Source organism: Tursiops truncatus, chromosome 3, assembly GCF_011762595.2.
Source record: "Tursiops truncatus isolate mTurTru1 chromosome 3, mTurTru1.mat.Y, whole genome shotgun sequence".
Lineage (NCBI taxonomy): Eukaryota > Metazoa > Chordata > Mammalia > Artiodactyla > Delphinidae > Tursiops > Tursiops truncatus.
The window spans coordinates 62,157,112-62,182,533 of record NC_047036.1 but is presented as its reverse complement, the minus strand read 5'-3'; the positions used below and the strand labels follow the sequence as shown (position 1 = coordinate 62,182,533).

Genomic DNA, 25,422 nt, shown 5'->3' with positions numbered 1-25,422 from the left:
CATTCATGTAGCATGTATCAGAATTTCCTTCCTTTTTTAAGTCTGATTAATATTCCATTTATGTGTATACTACATTTTGTTTATCCATTCATCCATTGTCAGACAGTTGTGTTGTTTACACCTTTAACTATTGTGAATAATGCTGCTATGAACATAGGTGTACAAAACTCTCTTTGAGACCCTGCTTTCTATTCTTTGAGTTATATACCTAGAAGTGGAATTGCTGCATCGTATGGTAATTCTATTTCTAATTTTTTGAAGAACTGCTGTACTGTTTTGCATAGTGGCTGTACCATTTTATATTCTCACCAACAATGTGCAAGAGTTCCAGTTTCTCTTTATCCTCACCAGCACTGATTCTTTCCTTCCCTTTAAAAAAAAAATTGATAGTAGCCATTCTAATGGATGTGAAGTGATACCTCATTGTGGTTTTGATTTGCATTTCCCTTGTATTTAGTGATGTTGAGCATCTTTTCGTGTGTTCACAGGCCATTTGTGTATCTTCTTTGGAGAAATATCTACTTGAGTCCTTCATCCATTTTCTTTTCTTTTTTTTAACATCTTTATTGGAGTATAATTGCTTTACAATGGTGTGTTAGTTTCTGCTTTATAACAAAGTGAATCAGTTATACATATACATATGTCCCCATATCTCTTCCCTCTTGCGTCTCCCTCCCTCCCACCCTCCCTATCCCACCCCTCTAGGTGGTCACAAAGTACCGAGCTGATCTCCCTGTGCTATGCGGCTGCTTCCCACTAGCTGTCTATTTTACGTTTGGTAGTGTATATATGTCCATGCCACTCTCTCACTTTGTCCCAGCTTACCCTTCCCCCTCCCCGTATCCTCAAGTCCATTCTCTAGTAGGTCTGTGTCTTTATTCCCATCTTGCCTCTAGGTCCTTCATGACCTTTTTATTTTTCTTTTTCTTCTTAGATTCCATATATATGTGTTAGCATACGGTATTTGTTTTTCTCTTTCTGACTTACTTCACTCTGTATGATAGACTCTAGGTCCATCCACCTCACTACAAATAACTCAATTTCGTTTCTTTTTATGGCTGAGTAATATTCCATTATATATATGTACCACATCTTCTTTATCCATTCATCTGTTGATGGACACTGAGGTTGCTTCCATGTTCTGGCTATTGTAAATAGAGCTGCAATGAACCTTTTGGTACATGACTCTTTTTGAATTATGGTTTTCTCAGGGTATATGCCCAGTAGTGGGATTGCTAGGTCATATGGTAGTTCTATTTTTAGTTTTTTAAGGAACCTCAATACTGTTCTCCATAGTGGCTGTATCAATTTACATTCCCACCAACAGTGCAAGAGGGTTCAATTTTTATGGAAACACAAAAGACCCCGAATAGCCAAAGCAATCTTGAGAAAGAAAAATGGAGCTGGAGGAATCAGGCTCCCTGACTTCAGACTATACTACAAAGCTACAGTAATCAAGACAGTATGGTACTGGCACAAAAACAGAAACATAGATCAATGGAACAGGATAGAAAGCCCAGAGATAAACCCACACACATATGGTCACCTTCTCTTTGATAAAAGAGGCAAGAATATACAGTGGAGAAAAGATAGCCTCTTCAATAAGTGGGGCTGGGAAAACTGGACAGGTACATGTAAAAGAATGAAATTAAAACACTCCATAGCACCATACACAAAAATAAACTCAAAATGGATTAAAGACCTAAATGTAAGACCAGACACTATCAAACTCTTAGAGGAAAACATAGGCAGAACACTCTATGACATAAATCACAGCAAGATCCTTTTTGACCCACCTCCTTGAGAAATGGAAATAAAAACAAAAATAAACAAATGGGACCTAATGAAACTTAAAAGCTTTTGCACAGCAAAGGAAACCATAAGACGGAAAGACAACCCTCAAAATGGGAGAAAATATTTGCAAATGAAGCAACTGACAGAGGATTAATCTCCAAAATTTACATGCAGCTCAATATCAAAAAAACAAACATCCATTTTTAAATGGGATTGTTTGGTTTTTTTGTGTTGTTGAGTTGCAGGAGTTCTTTATATATTCTGGATATTAACTCCTTATTTTATATATATATAAAGTATATATATATATATATATATATATATATATGCTTAGCAAATATTTTCTCCCATTCTGTAGATTGCCTTTTCATTCTAATGAATATGTCCTTTGATGTATAGTTTTTTTAAAGGATTCATGAATTTTGTATATTTAAAATATTTGAATGCAAGTTATTAGCTTAGTATTTGTGAATCTTGTACTAGTCATCAATAATCTTATAAATCATGCAATTGAAAATATTCAGAACTTATAATATCACTTATTTATTTAAATTAAAATACTCTTGATTTACAATATTGTGTTTCTGGTGTACAGCGAAGTGATTCAGTTACATATTCATATTTTTTCAGATTATTTTCCATTATAGTTATTACAAGATATTGAATATAGTTCCCTGGGTTATTCAGTAAATCCTTGTTGCTTATCTGTTTATGTAGAGTAGTTTGTATCTGTTAATCCCATACTCCTAATTTATCCCTTGCCCCCTCCCTTCCCTTTGGTAACCATAAATTTGTTTTCCATGTCTCTGAGTCTGATTCTGTTTTGTATATAAATTCATTTGTATTATTTTTTAGATTCCACATATAAGCAATATCACATAATATTTGTCTTTCTCTGTCTGACTTACTTCACTTAGTATGATATTCTCTAGGTCCAGCCATATTGCTGCAAATGGCATTACTCATTCTTTTTTACAGCTGAGTAATATTCCATTGTATACATATACTACATCTTCTTAAACCAATCATCTGTCGATGGCCACTTGGGTTGTTTCCATGTCTTGGCTACTATGAATAGTGCTGCTATGAACATTGGGCTGCATGTATCTTTTGGAATTAGAGTTTTCACCTTTTCAGCATATATGCCTAGGAGTGGGATTGCTGAATCATATGGTAGCTCTACTTTTAGCTTTTTAAGGAACCTCCATATTGTTTTCCACAGTGGCTGCACCAGTTTACTTTCCCACCAACAGTGTAGGAGGGTTCCCAGAAAGGGGAACCACCATTTATTATTTGTAGACTTTTTCATGATAGCCATTCTGACCAGTGTGAGGTGATACCTCATTGTGTTTTTATTTGCATTTCTCTAATAATTAGTGATGTTGAACATATTTTGATGTGCCTATTGGCCATCTGTCTGTCTTCTTTGGAGAAATGTCTATTTAGGTCTTCTGCCCTTTTTTGTGTGTGTGTGTGTGTGTGTGTGTGTGTGTGTGTGTGTGTGGTACGCGGACCTCTCACTGTTGTGGCCTCTCCCCTTGCGGAGCACAGGCTCTGGACGCGCAGGCTCAGCGGCCATGGCCCACGGGCCCAGCCGCTCCGCGGCATGTGGGAGGGATCTTCCTGGACCGGGGCACGAACCCGTGTCTCCTGCGTCGGCAGGCTGACTCTCAACCACTGCGCCACCAGGGAAGCCCATTCTGCCCATTTTTTGATTAGGTTGTTTGTTTTTTGATATTGAGTTGTATGAGCTGTTTTTATATTATGGATATTAACCCCTCGTCAGTTGCATCATGTACAAATATTTTCTCCCATTCTGCAGATTGTCTTTTCATTTTGTTGATGATTTCCTTCGCTTTTAAGTTTGATTAGGTCCCATTTGTTTATTTTTGCTTTTATTCCTTTTGCCTTGGGAGACTGAGCTAAGAAAATACTGCTATGATTTATGTCCAAGAATGTTTTGCCTCCATCCAGTATGTTTTTCATCTCACATGTTCTAGGTTTTCACCTGTAGAAGTCCAATTTGGATCTTTTATATCTTTTTTATATCCAACATTCTAAACATACAGAATATAGTTTATAATAACAGTTTTAATGTCCTCTGATAATTCCAACATCTATGTCAGTTCTGGGTTGGTTGTGATTGAATGGTTACCTCATTATGGGTCATGTTTCCATGACTTTTAATCTTTGATTTGATGCCAGACATTGTACACTTTACCTTCTTGGATATTTATTTATTGTTATGAATCCTCTTGCTTTGTTCTGAGATGAAGTTAAATTAGTTGAGAACATTTTGAGCCTTCTGGGTATTGCATTTATGATTTATTGGGCAGGTCCAGAGCAGTGTCCAGTCTAGGGCTACCTATTCTTCACTGCTGAGTCAAAACCTCCCTAGTAACCTACCAAGTGCCCTGTGAATTTTAAGTTTTTCCAATCTGGCTGATGGGAACAGATACTATTTTTCCCAACTCCATGTGAATATTGGGCCCTGGTCCCTTTGATCCTTTCAGATGGTTCTTTCCCTAGTTTTGGGTAGTTCTCTCACATACATCTGATCAGTGCTCAGCCAGATATTCTGAGGGGGCTCTCTGCAAATCTCCAGGGTTCTCTTTCTGTGTAACTTTCTCTTCTCTGGTACTCTATCCTATCAACTCTAGCTCCCTGGGTCTCCCTGGGCCCTCAGCTCTCAAATCAGGGAGTCCATTGGGTTATGCCTCAGTTCCCCATCCCTGTACCAGGGCTTACAATCTTATTTTTCTCAAGGTAGTAAGCTAAGGCAATGATAAGACTCACCTCCTTTGTTTTCTGTCGCTCAGGAATCACTGTCCTTTGCCTGATATCTCATCTTTTGAAAACTGTTGTTTCATATATTCTGTCTGTTTCTCTTTAGGTTGTTTCAGGTAGGAGGGTAAATCCAGTCTGCCTGTTACTCCATATTGGCTGGAAGCAGAAATAACCAAAGAAAATTTTATTGTGCCTTTACTTTTTTTTTTTTTTTTTTTTTTTTGGGTACGCGGGCCTCTCACTGTTGTGGCCTCTCCCGTTGCGGAGCATAGGCTCCGGACGCGCAGGCTCAGCGGCCATGGCTCACGGGCCCAGCCGCTCCGCGGCATGTGGGATCTTTCCAGACCAGGGCACGAAACCGTGTCCCCTGCATTGGCAGGCGGACTCTCAACCACTGCGCCACCAGGGAAGCCCTATTGTGCCTTTACTTTTTTGATCAATATTTTCCTGTTTATTTTCTACTTTTGAGTGCTTTTTAATTCAATCTGGAATCATAGACCCAGCTTTCTGAAATATAATATTGTAAATCTTATAACTCTTCTAAAGAGTTTTTCTTCTGCATTCAACTTTGTAATCACATATAGAGAAACTATGTATATTGATATATATGTTAATTACTTTTTATATTACAAATACTCCTTAACTTTCACATTCTCAGTTCCTAATTTTAATTAATCTTTTGATCCGTTGGTTAATACTTTAATTTTCATAGAGGCACATAAATGGTAAGGTTTTTAAAAAAATCTTTGCATATGGAAGAATATCTTTCTATTACCTTCAAACAAAAATAATAATTTGACGAAGAATTCTTGTCAACTCTTTTCTCCTTATGATTCTGTAGACACTAGTTTATTGTCTTCTGGTAAGTACCTTTACAGCACAGTGTACCAAGTTTACCTGCAAACACAGAGAGAGCTGAGATTACAATCTTGGTATATCTGGCAAGGTAGAATTTATGTCAAAATTATTGTTAAGAATAATGGTGGAAATGGTGCAAATGGTGACTTCTTCTTTGACCCATGTGTTTAAAAGTGTGTTGTTTATTTTCCAAATATTTCAGGTTTTCTCTGTTAGATTATTGATTTCTAGTTTAATTCTGTTGTTGTCAGAGGACATACTTTTTATTACTTCAGTCCTTTTAAATTTGAGACTTGGGCCACTTTCTTGCAGTCTATGCCATGTAGTCTTGAAAAGAATGTGTATTTTGTAGTTATTAGGTGTAATATTAGGTTTTTCTTTGTGATCCAATCAGAAAATATTTTATTTCAGTAGATGAGTTTTTATATATTGCTATAATTTTTATTCTTAGCTTACTAGTATTGTTACATTTATTTTTTATCTTTGATCTTACATTGGTTCTTTTAATATTTAGAACAATGTATAGTTTATTCTAGTGTCATCATTATACTAATATCTTTGTATAATTCTCTAGTCCCTTTTTAGGTTCTGCTATTTGGTTTGCCAGCTTTAAATGTCATCTTCGACTCCCATTTATTACCTATAAGGAAATCAACAACTTATTCAATTTTACCCTTTCTCTTGCCTTTCTCTTTCAGTTTTATTTATTTATTTATTTATTATTTTTTTTTACATCTTTATTGGAGTATAATTGCTTTACAATGGTGTGTTAGTTTCTGCTTTATAACAAAGTGAATCAGTTATACATATACATATGTTCCCATATCTCTTCCCTCTTGCGTCTCCCTCCCTCCCACCCTCCCTATCCCACCCCTCTAGGTGATCACAAAGCACCGAGCTGATCTCCCTGTGCTATGCGGCTGCTTCCCACTAGCTATCTACCTTACGTTTGGTAGTGTATATATGTCCATGCCACTCTCTCACAGCTTACCCTTCCCCCTCCCCGTATCCTCAAGTCCATTCTCTAATAGGTCTGTGTCTTTATTCCTGTCTTACCCCTAGGTTCTTCATGACATTTTTTTTTCTTAAATTCCATATATATGTGTTAGCATACGGTATTTGTCTTTCTCTTTCTGACTTACTTTACTCTGTATGACAGACTCTAGGTCCATCCACCTCATTACAAATAGCTCAGTTTTGTTTCTTTTTATGGCTGAGTAATATTCCATTGTATATATGTGCCACATCTTCTTTATCCATTCATCCGATGACGGGCACTTAGGTTGTTTCCATCTCCGGGCTATTGTAAATAGAGCTGCAATGAACATTTTGGTACATGACTCTTTTTGAATTATGGTTTTCTCAGGGTATATGCCCAGTAGTGGGATTGCTGGGTCATATGGTAGTTCAATTTGTAGTTTTTTAAGGAACCTCCATACTGTTCCCCATAGTGGCTGTACCAATTCACATTCCCACCAGCAGTGCAAGAGTGTTCCCTTTCCTCCACACCCTCTCCAGCATTTATTGTTTCTAGATTTTTTGATGATGGCCATTCTGACTGGTGTGAGATGATATCTCATTGTAGTTTTGATTTGCGTTTCTCTAATGATTAATGATGTTGAGCATTCTTTCATGTGTTTGTTGGCAGTCTGTATATCTTCTTTGGAGAAATGTCTATTTAGGTCTTCTGCCCATTTTTGGATTGGGTTGTTTGTTTTTTTGTTATTGAGCTGCATGAGCTGCTTATAAATTTTGGAGATTAATCCTTTGTCAATTGCTTCATTTGCAAATATTTTCTCCCATTCTGAGGGTTGTCTTTTGGTCTCGTTTATGGTTTCCTTTGCTGTGCAAAAGCTTTGAAGTTTCATTAGGTCCCATTTGTTTGTTTTTGTTTTTATTTCCATTTCTCTAGGAGGTGGGTCAAAAAGGATCTTGCTGTGATTTATGTCATAGAGTGTTCTGCCTATCTTTTCCTCTAAGAGTTTCATAGTTTCTGGCCTTACATTTAGGTCTTTAATCCATTTTGAGCTTATTTTTGTGTGTGGTGTTAGAGAAGAATCAACATTGTGAAAATGACTCTACTACCCAAAGCAATCTACAGATTCAGTGCAATCCCTATCAAACTACCACTGGCATTTTTCACAGAACTAGAACAAAAAATTTCACAATTTATATGGAAACACAAAAGACCCCGAATAGCCAAAGCAATCTTGAGAACAAAAAACGGAGCTGGAGGAATCAGGCTCCCTGACTTCAGACTATACTACAAAGCTACAGTAATCAAGACAGTATGGTAGTGGCACAAAAAACAGAAATATAGATCAATGGAACAGGATAGAAAGCCCAGAGATAAACCCATGCACATATGGTCACGTTATCTTTGATAAAGGAGGCAGGAATGTACAGTGGAGAAAGGACAGCCTCTTCAATAAGTGGTGCTGGGAAGGCTGGACAGCTACATGTAAAAGAATGAGATTAGATCACTCTGTAACACCATTCACAAAAATAAGCTCAAAATGGATTAAAGACCTAAATGTAAGGCCAGACACTATCAAACTCTTAGAGGAAAACGTAGGCAGAACACTCTATGACATAAACCACAGTTTTATTTTTAGTTCTATTATTTCTACTTTGTCAGAGCATATAATATATAATGCTGTTCTTCTATCCTTGTCCACAAGTTTGTTTTTGTCAGATCTATAATAATATATTCTGTGCTAACCACTTGTCCATTTCTAAAGTGTTCTCAATTATCTCTTAGTTGGAGGAATTCATTCTTTAATAGATTTCTCAGGATTCTTTGAATTTTTGCCCATATATTAAAACCATTCCTACAATTTTGATAATAGCAAAGCAGTTCAACTGATATAAAATCCTTGTCTCATACTTTCCCTTCCTTGAGTTTCTAGAAAATGTTACCCCACTGTATACTTGTTTTGTATGTTGCTGTTGATAAATTTAATGTTACCCTGATCTTCTTTCTTTTTTTTTTTATACATTTATTTACTTTATTTATTTATTTTTGGCTGCATTGGGTCTTCATTGCTGCACGCAGGCTTTCTATAGTTGCGGTGAGCAGGGGCTAATCTTCGTTGCACCGTGTGGGCTTCTCATTGCGGTGGCTTCTTTTGTTGCGGAACACGGGCTCTAGGTGCCTGGGCTTCAGTAGTTGTGACACATGGGCTCAGTAGTTGTGGCTCGCAGGCTGCAGGCTCAGTAGTTGTGGCACACAGGCGTAGTTGCTCCCCAGCATGTGGGATCTTCCCAGACCAGGTTTCTGGAGGTCTGAAAGATTTTTATTATCACTATTATTATTTAAAATCTAAGACTTTTTTACTAGATATGTCTCAAAAGTGACCAAACTGGGTCAGGTTCCCAGATGCACAGTAGGGTACACTCAGGCCTTTTATTTCAGAGTTTATTTTAATTATAGATTTAAATTGACATTCCATTGTGTTTCTTTTTCAGGGACTCCAATTACAGATATTATTAAACCTTGTTTGCATATCTTTTGCTTCTTTCAATTCCTTTCTGATCATTTTTACTTCTTTTTTTCCCTTATTTTGAATTAATTAGCTTTTCTCTTTTCATTTTCATTCTCTGTATGCTTTCATATACTTCTAGTTATATATAATGGCCCTTCATTTCTGAGATTTTGTTTTTTCTTTCAGTTTCTTCCCCTAGTTTGGTGTCTGAGTTTTTAAATGTTTAATTCATGGTAACTTTTTTTAATATCAGCATTTGCTGATTTAGTTATATTTAATTCATGCTGAAATATTATGTAAATATTTTCTTCTGCTTTGTGACTTTTTTCCCATATGGGAGAATATTTTCATTTGTCAAAATTTTGAATTCTCATTTGCTATTTTTTAAAATTTCTATGGTAATTTTGTTTAGATGCTGAGCTCTTTTTGTCATGTTTATGTATATTAGCTTTTCCTGGACTCACAATAGCAGGTGATCTGTGGGGGTGGGGTTTGGACAGTTTAATTTATTTCTTAGTTCAAGAGCCCCTTCTTATGTTGCTCCAGTGAAGTACAGTTTCTTTAGTAATGCTGCCACTTTCTTTCTGGTCCACCTTCTTATGATTCTATGATAGATACTATGTCATTATGGGAGGACCATGATCTTTTGCCTCTGCCTCCTTTCCCTTTACCATCCATCTTCCAGAAGACACCTGTTCTTCAACTGCCTCTCTCAGAATTGGCACCTGCCCGGGACTGCCACTCTGATCCTGCACATTTTCCAAGCCATTTCCTTATGACTCCCCGGTAGCCAGTCATCCAGTCCACCAGGTACCAGATCTTTGGTCACTCAGGGTGGGGCCCTCTTTCTGGGTTTATTTAATCAGATATGATCTAAGTCCCTTCCCCTCTTGTACCCTGCACCCTTTTTGGCATGATCCCAGCCTGACTCTTCCCTAGGGTGGGCACTGGCACTGACCCTTCAGATCTTAGATGGTTATTTCCTCATGTCCATCCAGGTTTAAATATGTTCTCTCTCCTGCTTATGTTGTAGGCTTGGGTGTTGGGTGACTTTACTTTCTTTCCTTTTCAGTACATTTTTTAAGGGAAGCGGGTGGAGAGATTCAAATGTAGATGGCCACCATTATTCTATGGAAATCTGGAAATTCACATGTTCTTCAGCTTTTGCTCCAGTGTAAGAAAAACAGCACTAGAAACTGGAGATGGGGCATTATAAAAATGGCTTATGAAATAAAGATGGTAGGGAACACCAACCAGTAGCCCTGCATTCAAAGTCTATTTGTGTAGTCACTGAAGTCAAGTAGATCTACATACATATATATTTTTAAGTTAAAGCAAAATGTTTCCTACTGTATAGCACAGGGAATTATACATAATATTTTGTAATAACCTGAACTGGAATATATATATATATATATATATATATATATATATATATATATATATGACTGAATCACTGTGCTGTATACCTGAAACTAACATGATATTGTAAATCAACTATACTTCAATTTTAAAAAAAAGGAAAAAAATGTTTAAGGAATGATGTTGTTTTTTTGATTCCCTACTTCACCCTTGTTGACAAAAGAGCTTCTACGCTGTGTCCATAGTTATGTAGTGCTCTGAGGGTTGTTTCAGACATTTTCTGTCTGGCTGCATCACATTCTCGAATGTGACACATCTGTCTAGTTTCTTCTGTTTCCCCCCAGGTTGGTCTGGTGTTTGCTGTCTGGAGGGACATAGAGAAGGAAGAAACCGGCAGTGAGAGAGGAAAGGCATGATGGGCTACCTCTGGAAGACAGCTAAGAGGAGACCACTGCCCACTTTTGGTTTAGTGCAGCTCCTGAGTTCTATAGCTAGAGGCAGACAAAGTGAATCCATCTTTTTCGATTTTCTTTCGGACTGGGTTTTGATTCTTATGTTAGAATCCAAGAATATGTTGTTAATCTCTTCAGCATTGACATTAGTGAAAATCCCCTCAAGACTTTGGCATCTAGTCTTCTCTTTAGTTTCCAATACTGTTGCCAGTTTTCATCTTTTTGTAATTCTTCACAGATATTATAATGGAAATTGGAAAAAAGGCACATTAGGTTCTGCTGATTTGCCCTGATACTAACCCAGAAGTTCTACCAATTATTTTTTAGTGATGAATAGGAAAAGATTGTAATAAGAGCATGATTCAGTTATTAATAATATTACATATTTCTCAAGCAGCCTACTTTAAACATTTAATGATTCCTTAATAAAAATGTACATGAAAAATTTCTCTCCTCATATAAAACTCTTACATCAGATCAATTTAAGTTACGTATTTCCTCACCAAATTTAGTCAAAAGTTTATAATTTCCATGGCTAAACACTTTATTCATGGTAATGTTTGCGTGTTAAAATGGCTTTTGAAGGAGCATGGAATTCACACAAACCCAATGTCACCTTCACCCACATAACAAAGAAAATAAGTCCTGTGGGGAATTTCACTAGTGTAATGGTTGAAAATGTGAAGTCTGTGGTTAGATCTGGTTCAAATCCTGCCTCTTCCCTTTATTACTTGTATGATCTTTACAACTCTTAAGTATCAGTTTCCTCATGCGTAGAATGTAACATTAGTGATGCCCACCTCATAGGCACTTGTGTGAAGATGTACTGAAAGAATATGTATGAGACACTTAGCACAGTGCCTGGAACATAGTAGCAACTCAGTAGCGTGAGGGGAAGATGATAAGGATGATGATGATGATGGTGCTTACAAAAGGTAAACAGGGTGGATGTTACTCTGTGGGTGTTTCTTGAATTTTTTAGTCAGTAACTTTTTTTTTTCAAAATTTCATCTCAGGAAATATTGCCATGGCTACTTCTGTTTCTAAAAATTTGATACTACCTTCCAGGGTGTGTCTTTTTTTATGACAGATGGTCAGCAGCTAGTGGTAAAAGAAGTGCGGAGTATCATAGTACTTCATTTATTTATGGGAAATGTTTTACTGCCCCACCCTTCAACTAGTTGGAAAATGAAAGTCAAAAATTGGAAACTATTTATAAATGGACAGTGCTGTGATCTCAGTGTCTGAAACTGTAGACTTTTAGAAAATATTTGTAGCATATTGGAAACTAGTTACTGATCAGGGCATCCTTGCCCCCTTTTTTAAAAATCTAACCCAGAAAACGTGAAATTTGGGTAAATTAAAATTGAATACTGAAATGGCATCAGAGACAATTAACTGTGTATCATTTTATGTAAGTCTTTAAGAGAAGAGGATGGAGAAAAATGATCAACTGTTTTGTTAATAGAGGCATTTGAAGTGAATGGAGATATTTGTTAATTCAGCCTTAAAAATAAGCTGAACAGGGACTTCCCTGGTGGCGCAGTGGTTAAGAATCCGCCTGCCAATGCAGGGGACACGGGTTCAAGCCCTTGTCCGGGAAGATCCCACATACCGCGGAGCAACTAAGCCTGTGCACCACAACTACTGAGCCTGCGCTCTAGAGCCTGTGAGCCACAACTACTGAGGCTGCATGCCACAACTACTGAAGCCTGTGCGCCTAGAGCCCATGCTCTGCAACAAAGAGAAGCCACCACAATGAGAAGCCCGCGCACCGCAACCAAGAGTAGCCCCCACTCGCTGCAACTAGAGAAAACCCATGCGCGGCAACGAAGACCCAACACAGCCAAAAATAAATAATTTTTAAAAAAAGAAAAAAGAAGCTGAACGAATGGAAACATTATACATTTTAAAAGATACTGAGGCCATGTCTACATTTGACCAAGGAGGCAGTTTAGCATAGTGGTTAGGAGTGGAGAATTCAGGAGCTTGCCTGAGTTCCAAACCCAATTCTGTCACCTGCTCAAATAGGTTATCTTGGAAGTCACTCACCTGCTCTGTGCCAAGGTGTGTCTACATCATAATGTTGAGGATTAAGTGAGATAGTACATGCAAAACATTTGAAATGGTGTGTGGTACATAATAAATGCTCTCTAAATTGTAGCTACTATTATTCTAACTAGCTTGGCCAAAACAAACACTCCCCCCCCCTACTTATTACTCCAGTTTGGTTGTTATGAACTTGCATGAGACAAGCCCATTTCACTGGTTTAGAGGTAGGTCTCTGCATTAAGTGGTCAATGTGAACATCTTACAGTTCTTTTTTGTTGCATAATTCTTACCACCATGGTTCTCACTGCCATGACCATTAATGTATGCCAGGGCGGGTAGTGAACACTGCAGGAAGGAAGGGTCTCTGAACAGTCCCCTAGGTGCCTACGTTAAAGAAGCTGATTAGAGGGCTCTGCTTCATTCCTATCAGCCTGGAGCCCAGACTTTTGCCCTAATAAAAACACCCATTACCTTGCCATAGTAAAACCAGGGCATTTCGTGAACTTGTGTGATTATTGAAAAATCATTTTCCGTGAACATCATCAGTCATGATTTAGATATTGACATTTTGCAAGTGGAATCAACAGTCTAATGAAGAGAATATTGCTCATACAGCTAAACTATACCATATGCTTAATCCAAAAAATAGGGGAAATTCATAGATAACAGATTGCAATGTATCTTTTTTATGTGCAGTTCGTGAGTGGACTGTGTGACTTGGCTGTATTTGGTGCTGATACTTTTCTAAAAAGAGACCCTCACATGGAAGAGAATATCGTAATACATCTTGGAAATTAAAGTTATAGCTACACCAGTGTATTTCATAAGGGGAACTCTTGCCAGCAAGAGGGATAGATAGGAATATTAATGTTTCATTTTATCTACATATTATTCTTGTATCTGTATCTAGGTTATAGTCTTGTATCCGTGATTATATTCTTTCCATGTTTACAGAGTCAGGATCCGAATTTTGCGGCAAAAGGTGTTGTCTTTGTTTTTAAGCTATTAGCTTATTTAGCACTTAGTATATAGCCCAAGCACTTTATATATGTTTCCCCATTTAATTCTCATAACAACACTGTATGTAGGTGTTTTTTATCCACCTTCTGCTAGAGAGAAAAACAAGGCTCAAGTTTATATAACCTTGTGGAGTTGAGATGCAGACCCTGAAAGGTTATGCTCTTAAAGACAGCGCAGGGCTGCATGTGAGGGAGTGAGGCCTTTGGAATTGGTGGGAAAAATGACCATAAACTGTTGAAGCAATTGACATTGTCCACTTTCTAGTGCTTCAGTTGTGTGGAAATGAAACTTTGGAACAGTATGATATACAAAAGAATCATGAAATGCCACAATAATTGTAGCATTACCTGTAAATATATAGATACATATAGAAGATAAAAGTTAGCACACTATAGTATAGCAATAATCAATCCCATGAACATTTTATGAGCTTCATGAGGCCACTATTCTACAAGATTGTGATGATCACAAAGTTGATATTGCTGAAAAGTGTTATGAATATAGAAAACACACTTTTTTTTTCTCTCTAGCTCACTTTGGTACACACACCTTTGAGGAAGAAATTGGATCACCTGCTAAAAGTTCGTGTTCAAGGTACTTATACAGGGACGTATAAAGAAAGTGAATGTAGGAAGTTGTCAATAGATTTCTTAAGGTATTTTCTGGCGCACTGACTTCCTTTCAAGAGGAAGTCATTATCGTTGTATATGGACTCATTACATAAGCACCCGAAAAGCTTAGCACCCATCTTTTGCTCTACAGAAAAAAAAAAATCAAGAATTTAGAACATACAATCAAATATGGTGACCTTATATAACAAGGCTTGAAATTAGCAATCCTCATCCTAAGAAGTGTGTTAGGATCAGCTGCATTTGTGTGTGTGTGTGTTTGTTATTGAAGTACAGTTGCTGTACAGTATTATATAAGTTACAAGTGTATACTATAGTGATTCACAATTTTTAAAGGTTATACTCCATTTATGGTCATTATAAAATATTGGCTATATATTGTTGTACAATATATCCTCATAGCGTATTTTATACATAATAGTTTGTACCTCTTAATCCCCTACCCCTGTATTGCCCCTCCCCGCTTCCCTCTCCCCACTGGTAGCTGCTAATTTGTTCTCTGTATCTGTCAGTCCACTCCTTTTTTGTTATATTCACTAGTGTGTTGTATTTTTTTTATTCTCTAATTGAAGTATAGTTGATTTACAATGTTGTGTTAGTTTCTAGTGTACAGCAAAGTGATTCAGTTATATATCTATCTATATATAGATAGATAGATTTTCTTTTTTAGATTATTTTCCATTATAGGTTATTACAAGATAATTGCATGTAGTTCCCTGTGCTATACAGTAGGACCTTATTATTTATCTATTTTATATATAGTAGTTTGTATCTGATAATCCGAAACTCCTAATTGATCCTTTCCTACCTATTTCCCCTTTGGTAACCATAAATTTGTTTTCTACAAATGTCTGTGAGTCTGTTTCTGTTTTGTATATAGATTCATTTATATAATTTTTTAGATTCCACAAATAAGTGATATGAGATATTTGTCTTTCTCTGTCTTACTTCACTTAGTATGATAATCTCGTATGTTAGTATCTTAGTATGATAATCTCCATCCATGTTGCTGCAAATGGCATTATCATTTTATGGCTGAGTAATATTCTATTGTGAAATATATATATATATGTGCATATATGTCACATTATATAAATATGATATGTATACTACATCTTCTTTACCCATTCATCCATCAGTGGACATTTAGGTTGCTTCCATGTCTTGGCTATTGTAAATAGTGCTGCTATGAACATTGGACTGCTATCTTTTCGAATCAGAGTTTTCATCTTTTCAGTATGTATGCCCAAGAGTGGGATTGCTGGATCATATGACAACTCTGTTTTTAGTTTTTTAAGGAACCTCCGTACTGTTTTCCATAGTGGCTGCACCAATTTACATTCTAACCAACAGTGTAGGAGGGTTCCCTTTTCTCCACACCCGCTCCAGCATTTATTATTTGTAGACTTTTTAATGATGGCCATTCTGACCAGTGTGATGTGATGCCTCATTGTGGTTTTGATTTGTATTTCTCTGATAACTAGCAAAGTTGAGCATCTTCAATATGCCTATCGGCCATTTGTATGTCTTCTGTGGAGAAATGTCTATTTAGGTCTTGTGCCATTGTTTGATTGGGTTGTTTGGGTTTTTTGTTATTGAATTATATATTGAGTTTGTATATTTTGGAAATTAAGCCCTTATTGGTTGCATCATTTGCAAATAGTTTCTCCCATAATGTAGGTTGTCTTTTCATTTTGCTGATGGTTTCCTTTGCTGTGCAAATGCTTATAAGTTTGATTAGGTCCCATTTGTTTCTTTTTGTTTTTATTTTTATTGCCTTGAGAGACTGACCTAAGAAAACATTGGTACGATTTATGTCAGAAAATGTTTTGCCTATATTCTCTTCTAGGAGTTTTATGGTGTCATGTCTTGTATTTAAATCTTTAAGCCATTTTGTGTTTATTTTTGTCTGTGATGTGAGGGAGTGTTCTAACTTCATTGATTTACATGCAGCCGTCCAGCTTTCCCAACACCGCTTGCTGAAGTGTTGCATTTTTTAAGATTCCATATAGAAGTGATATCATACAGTGTTTGTCTTTCTCTGTCTGACTCTTTTCACTTAGCATAATACCCTCCAAGTCCATCCATGTTGTTGCAAATGGCAAAATGTCATTCTTTTTTAGGGCTGAATAGTATTCCATTACATTTATACACACCACATCTTCTTTATCCATTCATCTGTTGGTGGTTAATTGCTGCTGTCAACATTGGGTGTATGTATCATTTTGAATTAGTATTTTTTTGATATATATCCAGGAATGGAATTGCTGGGTCGTATGGTACTTCTATTTTTAGTTTTTTGAGAAACCTCCATACTGTTTTCCACAGTGGCTGCACCAATTTACATTCCCACCAAAAGTGTATGAGGGTTCCCTTTTCTTCACATCCTCACCAACATTCGTTATTTGTGTTCTTTTCGATGATAGCCATTCTGACAGGTGTGAAGTGTTATCTCGTTGTGGTTTTCATTTGCATTTCCTTGATGATTAGTGATGTTGAGTATCTTTTAATGTGCTTGTTGGCCATCTGCATTTCTCTTTGGACAAATGTCTATTCAGTTCTTCTGCCCATTTTTAAATCCGGAGAATCAGCTGCATTTTTGACAAGGATGCCAAGATAGTTCAATTGGGAAGAAGAATCTTTTCAGTAAATGTTACTGGGATAACTAGATATTCACATGCAAAAGAATGCAGTTGGATTCCTACCTCACAGAATACACAAAAATTAACTTAAAATGGATCATAGACATAAATGTAAGAGCTAAAGGCATAGCAATCTTAGAAGAAAGCATAAGGGTAAATCTCTATGGCTTCGCATTAGGCAGGTATTTCTTAGATAAAATACCAAAAGCAACAAAAGAAAAAATAGTTAAGCTGTACTAAACCAAAATTTTAAACTTTTTTTCTGCAAATGATACTATTAAGAAAGCAAAACACAACCCACAGAATCAGAGAAAATATTAACGAATCATATATCTGATACAGGATTTGCATGCAGAATATATTAAGAATTCTTGCAACTCATCCAAAGAAGTTATACACATGGTCAATATGCACATGAAAAGGAAAATGTAAATCAAAACCACAATGAGATACCACTTTGTATCAGTTAGGATGGCTATAATAAAAAAGATAGACATCCGTAAGGGTCACTAATAAGAGGATGTGGGGAAATGGGAATACTCATACATAGCTGGTTAGAGTGTAAAATTAGCAGGTCCTTAAAAGTTTAAATGTAAAGTTACCATAATCATATGGTAACTCCTAGGTATATACCTAAAAGAAATGAAAACAAGTGTCCATACAAAAACTTATATATAAATATTCATAATAGCCAAAAAATGTAGAAACAACTCAAATGTCCATCAAATGAGTAAAGAAAATGTGATACATCCATACAATAACATTCAGCCATATAAAGGAATTAAGTATTGATACATGCTATAAAATAGATACACCTTGAAAACATTATGAATTGTATAGTTTGTAAGTTATATTTCAGTGAAGCTAATTTGACAAAAATCAGCTTGGGTACTTTTATAAATCTTTATGCCTAGGCTGAACGTAGATCAACGAGATCACTCTCTTATGGTGGAACTCAAGCATCAGTATTTTATTTTATTTTTTTTTGCGGTACGCGGGCCTCTCACTGTTGTGGCCTCTCCTGTTGTGGAGCACGGGCTCCGGACGCGCAGGCTCAGCAGCCATGGCTCACGGGCCCAGCCACTCCGCGGCATGTGGGATCTTCCCAGACCGGGGCACAAACCCGTGTCCCCTGCATCGGCAGGCGGACTCTCAACCACTGTGCCACCAGGGAAGCCCAGCATCAGTATTTTTTAAAGCTTCCCAGGTGATGGCATTGTGTAGCCAAGGTTGCGACTCATTGCTCTAAAATTAGCTCTAATCTAAATGAGTTTCTGATTTAGGAAACTCCAGAAGAGTTCAGATCCGAGGTAAGAAGACTCTAGATTTCCCCATCTTGCTACTCAGAGTGTGGTCTTCAGACCAGCAACATCAGTATCACTTGGGAACCTGTTAAAAATGTAGATTCCTGGGCTCCCCTCACCCCCCCGGGCTCTGTAAATCAGAATCCACAGTTTAATGAGATCCCCAAGTGATCTATATTTTGAGAAGCACTGCTCCAGGTCAGTGGTTCTCAATCTTGGCTGAATGTTGAAATCATCTGGGAGTTCAAAAAAAATATTGACACCTGGGTTCCACCCCCAGTGATGCTTCTGGTGTGAGGTACAGCATCTGTATTTTAGAGGTTCCTCAGGTGATTCTAATGTGAGACAAAGAGAATAACTGATGTAAACATACTGTTTGGGGGACATTTAATGGTGAAAGAAGAAAAGATAGTTAAAAATAAAATTTATGGGCTTCCCTGGTGGCGCAGTGGTTGAGAGTCTGCCTGCCAATGCAGGGGACATGGGTTCGTGCCCCGGTCCGGGAAGATCCCACATGCCGCAGAGCAGCTGTGCCCGTGAGCCATAGCCGCTGAGCCTGCGCATCCAGAGCCTGTGCTCCACAACGGGAGAGGCCACAACAGTGAGAGGCCCGCGTACCGCAAAGAAAAATAATAATAATAAAATAAAATTTATTTATTTAGTTTTTGACATAAAGGTAGAGGAACATGCATAAGCAAGTGGAAATTATTGATGACAAAAATTTGCAGAGGTGTGGGGAAGGAACGGGAGTACAGCAACAGTAGGGAAGGTTTACCCTAAAAAGATACAAAAAAAGAAAAAAAATGATCAAGCATTTTCCCCTCCAGGTACAGGAGTGTGATCTTTTATATGATTATTAAAGACTACTCAAATTTAAGTGGCCAATGGTTTGTGAGGGTTTTTTTTTAAGGACATTTTATTTATTTGTTTGTTTGTTTATTTATGGCTGCGTTGGGTCTTCATTGCTGCACACGGGCTTTCTCTAGTTGTGGCGAGCGGGAGCTAATCTTTGTTGTGGTGCATAGACTTCTCATTGCGGTGGCTTCTCTTGTGGAGCACGGGCAGGCAGGCTTCAGTAGTTGCAGCACATGTGCTCAGTAGTTGTGGTGCACAGGCTTAGTTGCTTCGCAGCATGTGGGATCTTCCCAGACCAGGGCTCGAACCCGTGTCCCCTGCATTGACAGGCGGATTCTCAACCACTGTGCCACCAGGGAAGCCCCTGTGAGTTCTTAAGGGAAGACTGTTTTTAAACTGCACTGGAAAATATGTGGCTACTTCTGAACTTACCTTTCTTTTAATATATATATAAAAAAAGAGTGTTTATTAATCCAGTGGTAGATATTCCTTCCCAATAACCAGAGTACCAGTGTCCCAATATCGGTGTCCAGTTTCTCAGTTCTGGGGAAATTGAATTCCTACAGACGGTGGGAGCTGAGCTGAGTCGGGGGTGTTCTTCCTGGGTGTGTCATTTGGGCCTGAAGGATTCCCCTCACCAACAATGGGCCTCACCTTGTAATGACCAGTGCCTCTCTACCCGTAACTGGTCTTTGCAGAATCACTTTAAATACTCTAAAGTATTCCCTAGGCAAAGTTATGAAGCTTTGCAGAGCGGGTCTTTGCGATCTCTCATTTCATCCCGCACCCTCCCCATCCCTCCCACCAGCCTTATTCTGCACATGTTCTTCTCCAGGTGACTTGGGTCCACTTCTCTGTTCCAGCATCACTATACTATGCCCTTGTCTCCACTGAAATTCGCCACATGGAGTTGATGTGTGTAGTGTGTGTGCGCGTTTAAGTGCTTTAGTGAGTCTCTGCTAACTTGGTGCATAACTATTAAAGGAAACCCACAGTCTCTTCTCCCTTCTTTCCTTCTCCCTCTTCTTCTTCCTCCTCATCTCCCTTTTCTCCCTCCCTCCTTTCTCCCTAACATCTCCCTCTCTTTCCTCTTATTCCCTCCATCTCAGGCACTGAGGTTCTGAACCCTTTACCAAAATGAAAAGAAGTGACTTAAGTGGTGAGACATGAGAACCCAGTGACCCTAAAACCATTACTGTTTTTGCTAAACGCAAGCCTGATCTTAAACATACAGGGAAATTTCTACACTCCTGAGAGGGAAATTACATGATCAGTTATTATCAGTATGAGATGGCACATATGTGGGTAGCATGCAATTAAATTCCAAAATTCAACTAATGCATTTAAATACTGCAGAACTACCTTGTAGTTCTGGATAGTTTTCCTGTCTTTAAACTCCCAAACTCTGTAAAATATCTGAGTTTTCTCTTTGTTATACTTTTTAATGTCTTTATGGAAGCATAGAAATTTTTACAAGTTCTATACTTTAAAAAAGCTTAAAATTTTCCTGATTACAGTAATAATGCATGCTAGTTATATAAAGCACTGTAGAAAATAAAAGTCTTTTGTAGTTCACCCCACCCATCCCCCTATCCCAGCTAACAGTTGGGTGTATATTTTTCCATATTTCCATTATTACCATCTTCCCTTCCCACGTATGTATGCCTCTTTTAAAAAAATTCACCTGGAAATATTTCTAAAATCCATCACTTTCCAAAGGACTAGTTCCAGGGAATTGGTACATGACCTTGTCTAGGGATTTTAGTAACTTTTAACATTTTGATGGGGAGTAACCCAAGATTTATGATACTTTATTCAGTTCCCTTAAATGTACATTTGGTTTTCTTGATTTATTTAATAACTTGGAGTCCCTAGGGTGTTTGGTTATTGTTTTAATCACTTGTCTTCTATTGTATTTCCTTGGCATATATCTCCAACCACATCCTTGTCAAAATATTCTGATTCGTACATTTTAAAAAGTAGCATCACAGCGTACTTAGGAAGGTTGGTTGGCTTTTGTTTTTTTCCTCATGATTTGTATCATGATGATTCTGCCTGTGATGATTTTTCCCAGCAAATAATTCATCACTGGGATTACTCACAACCTTTAGTGTTCAAAATTCATCTCATCTTATTAAGTTCCCTTATTTTGCAATATCTGTGGCTCTTCTGAATAATGAAAAATGAAATAAATGAATAATATACAGATAAACTTTCTTTAAAAGTTATTAGAAAAATATGTTTTATTTAACCATGCCTAATACTTTGGGGGTATTCCAGTGAGCTCTGCTTTTAAAGATGAGAAATTTTGGGGCTCCTCCTTCTTTCTTGCCTTTTTTTTGGATTGAATGAATTTTGTTTTGTTCTTCTGTGGTCCAGAAAAGTCCTATCTTTGTTTTTAAAATTTTAACATGCAAATTTTACTTAGCTAAATCTAAATTTAATGAACAGCTTTACCCTCTTCCAAACAATACAAAGACTTTAAAATGCTTTCATTCTGATTTCCCCTCCTGACTTACTTGCTCTTTTTATCATCCAGGTTTTAGCTCTGTTTGCTTGTTTTTAACCCTACAAATTAGACACCATCATCATCATTCTGTTAAGATTTTCTCACATTCACCATTTTCTTTGCTCATCATCCCTACTTGCATTCAGAGCTTCCAGGATCAAACCCTAGTTCCTGTCATTTTGGACTGGTTGACAGTCTCACGGTATACAGGTAGTTAGTTAAATGCCTCAGGAAGAAAATGAGGAATCCAGGGAAATATTGCCCCCCCCACCCACATAGTGCTGCCCCCAGGCCTAGAGGCATCCCTGCATATTTCCCTCTCACCGTCTAGTTAGTGGGTTTTATGGACTAGAGAGGGAAAAGGAAATCTTTTAGAATTCTAAAGTTAAACATATTCACTTTAAAGGACTGTCACTTATTCTGAGATTGTATTCATCCTACCTTTTGTTGCTATTAAAATTACCTTTATTTTATGGTAATGGTAGTTGAAAGTTTTTTGGTTTTGTCTTTAATTCACGAATTTTGTTTTAACATTTCCTTACTTGGCAAATACAACGCTGCCAATCGTAATCCAGATTTCTTGAAAATTTATGGGTCCTTGAAATCCCAAGCCACTGCTGTAGACAACTAGCTGTGCATTTGGGGTGTGGACATCGAACCACCTGAAAACACGTCCTCTTATTTTCAGGGGCCTTATTGGTTATTCCCATGTGGACAAATCCTATGGTGTTAATGGTACTTTGCAACCTTTTATTGGATTATCAAGTAGTCCAACGATTGAAGTTATATCTAACAACTTCTTCCATAAGGCTGAGTCTATACTAGCAAAATGACATGGGTGCCTCATGCACACCCGGCATACATCTGGTGGTGTTTATGCTCCCAATTTTTAAAAAACACCCACTACCCATTGTGTGGCCAGTAACTTACCATGGGCCTTTCTCATTTGTAACATGAGGGCGTTGGACTAACTGATCTCCAAGTTCTTTTCAACAGTAATGTAGGTCGTGATTGTATTTGCACATGCAGTTTTTAAAAATCTTAAAGAAGTATAACTATTTCACACGTAGTTGTATTACATGCAAGTTTCGCGTTGTACATTTAGACGTGGAAGACATTCGTTTTTCTCACGCAGGCTAATATTTAAAGGGCATGTCGCATCTGTGATATGGGCGCCGCCATCTCGGCAGGTGCTCTTTCTTCATTTCCCTGTGAGTGTTCAGCATGAAGTCTACACTGGATGACTTGAGTTCTCATTTCACTGCTGTAACGAATGGTCCTGTTTAAGTACAGCCAGATTATTTATTGCAGAGGGTCACAGGACTCATTTTTTAATTGTCACGTGCTTGACCTTAAAGTTGTTACGTAAACATTCAGTCATTGTGACAATATAGACAAGTGATGACTGCTTGAAGATGCACAACCACACATCTTGGAGGCCTCTGAATGCATGACCAAGTTGTTAACTGCCAGGTTTGTTATTTCCTGTAAATATGAGGAAAGGAAGTATTAAAATCATTGATACCCATTTGAGAAAGGAAATTAACATTTTCTAAAAAATTCTTTTCTAGTGAAGGAAGCCCGTCCCCCAGAATGGAGCTGCTGCACAATATCGATCCAAACTTTGTAGATGTTTCACCATGTGAGTACCTTGTTTATTGCTACTAATTTAAATACTGTTGGCTCACAAAGACAGTTTTATTACCTAGTGTCTCTCTAGCCTAATTCTCTTTCTCCACTTGAGTTTGCTATAAAGGTAAACAGTTCTCCATGGTACCTGTTGTTCCAATCTCACTGTGGCTTTGGTGCCACAAAGGGTGAGTGCTGCTGAATGGCTTATATGACCTTATAAGCCATTTCCCTCTCCATGACTCAGTTTTCCCATCTATAAAAGGAGAACCCATGGGATCTCTGAGCCTCCTTCTAACTGTAAATGTCATGCTGTTGTTGCCCTGTTCTTACCTGAGAGTGTCAGAGCCTCCTTCTAGAAAACTCAAGGTCAAATAAGCCACCGCATCATCTGATCAGGCTGGTCAGGTGCTGCCCAGACCTGCTGGGTCTCATAAACCCATGATTTCCCTGGCAAGGCTGCAATTTAGCTTGACTCTGCCTACTGCCTAAATTAACCCATAGGGAACCCTATTAATTCCTGCAGAGAAAGAGGCCATGTGGTGCTTTCACATCCCCACAGGTTGTAATAGTCCTATATAAATACGATGCTAGTGGCCCTGATGCCCCTACGTCATGAGTTTGGGCCTGGAAAACCTTAACTATTAGCCCCTTTGCCCAGGTTCCATCATAAGGCCTCATCGAGAGACTGTCTGCAGAAAACAGTGCTCTTATACTCCCTTCATTCACTTGAGTGCTCACGTCCCCTCCATTTAGACATACTGCTACCCCATCATTCAGGCTCTCCTTACTCTTTTATGCTCTCCAATCTGTGTTACAACCTGCCTTAAGATTCCCCCTTCTGGAGAATGACCCCCAGTAATTCTGAGTGTGTCTTCGGGCATCTGAGGTCCAGCTCACCTCGCCAGCCTCACTCCAGGCCCTCCTTGCCGTCTTCTTGCCCTACTAGCCACTTGCCATTTCCAAACATGCAGATCGTCATACTTAGGTCTTGAACATACTTTTCCCTATGGCTGAAACACCTTTCCCTGCCTCTCCACAATTTTTCCTCATCCCTTAAAACTCAGCACAAATGTCCCACCTCTGTGAATGCTTTCCAGAAGCCCTGGAAGAAGCCATACTCCTTCCTCTGTGCACCCCTTCGTATGTATCTCTGTAGAGTGTTCACCAAATTCTCCTGTATGTGCCTGCATTGCCCACTAAGCCGAGAGCTCCAGATATCAGGGTCTATGTCATATTTATCTTTACATCCTCGTAAGTTAACACAAACACCCGGCACTGGGTAGGTACTCAGTGATGATTACTTAATGACTGAATGGACAGTTGGAGGAGAGTTGAAATGGAATAAAGACCACCTAGAATCACTAGACCTGGAAAGGAAAGTGCCCTGAGATAGGTAGGAATGGCTACAGGATGGAGAAATTTCTATTTTTATTGGAGTAAACAGACGTCAGTGAGAGAGGCAAGGGTAGTAATATGTCCGATATGGTAGCCACGAGCCCTGTGTGACTACTTAGCACTTGAAATATGGCTAATTGTGGATCAAGATGTGCTGTGAGTATGCGCACATCCGATTTTGAAGCCTGAGTATGAAAAATATAAAACATATATACATTTATTACTTGTTGAAGTGGCAATACTTTGGATATACTGAGTTTAAATATATTGATCCAATTTCATCTGTTTCCTTTTCCTTTTTTAATGTGCGTAATAGAAAATTTAAAATCACATGTGTAATTTGCATTGCATGTCTATTGGTGTAGAAGAATTGTTCTAGAAAATACTTGGAAATGATTTGATCAGCTGTGTGAGAGGATCACAGACCTATGATTAGTTACTGTGGAGCCACGTCAATCGTTTAAACTTTTCTCTGCCCCAGCACACCTAGGGATATGATACATTCCAGTCTGTAACCGGCTCACTGCAGAAGTGATTGCTAACCAGGAGCCAGTCATAGCAGAATCCCTCAGGGTGGCCAGAGGGAGGCAGGAACGGTTTTTACAGCTTCTGAGTAATTTAATGCACTGCAAAGCCCTGCATAACC

General features: G+C 38.0%; 1 protein-coding gene across 3 annotated transcripts in view; it reads left to right on the top strand.

Moving 5' to 3' along the window:
- The window catches only part of ARSB (arylsulfatase B), a 187,940-nt gene that overhangs the window by 86,232 nt on the left and 76,286 nt on the right, over positions 1-25,422 (top strand). For all 3 annotated transcript variants that reach the window (XM_073802236.1, XM_033852966.2, XM_073802235.1), the window contains exon 6: positions 23,321-23,391. In XM_073802236.1, the coding sequence (XP_073658337.1) occupies positions 23,321-23,391 (71 nt within the window). The remainder of the gene's footprint in view (positions 1-23,320; positions 23,392-25,422) is intronic.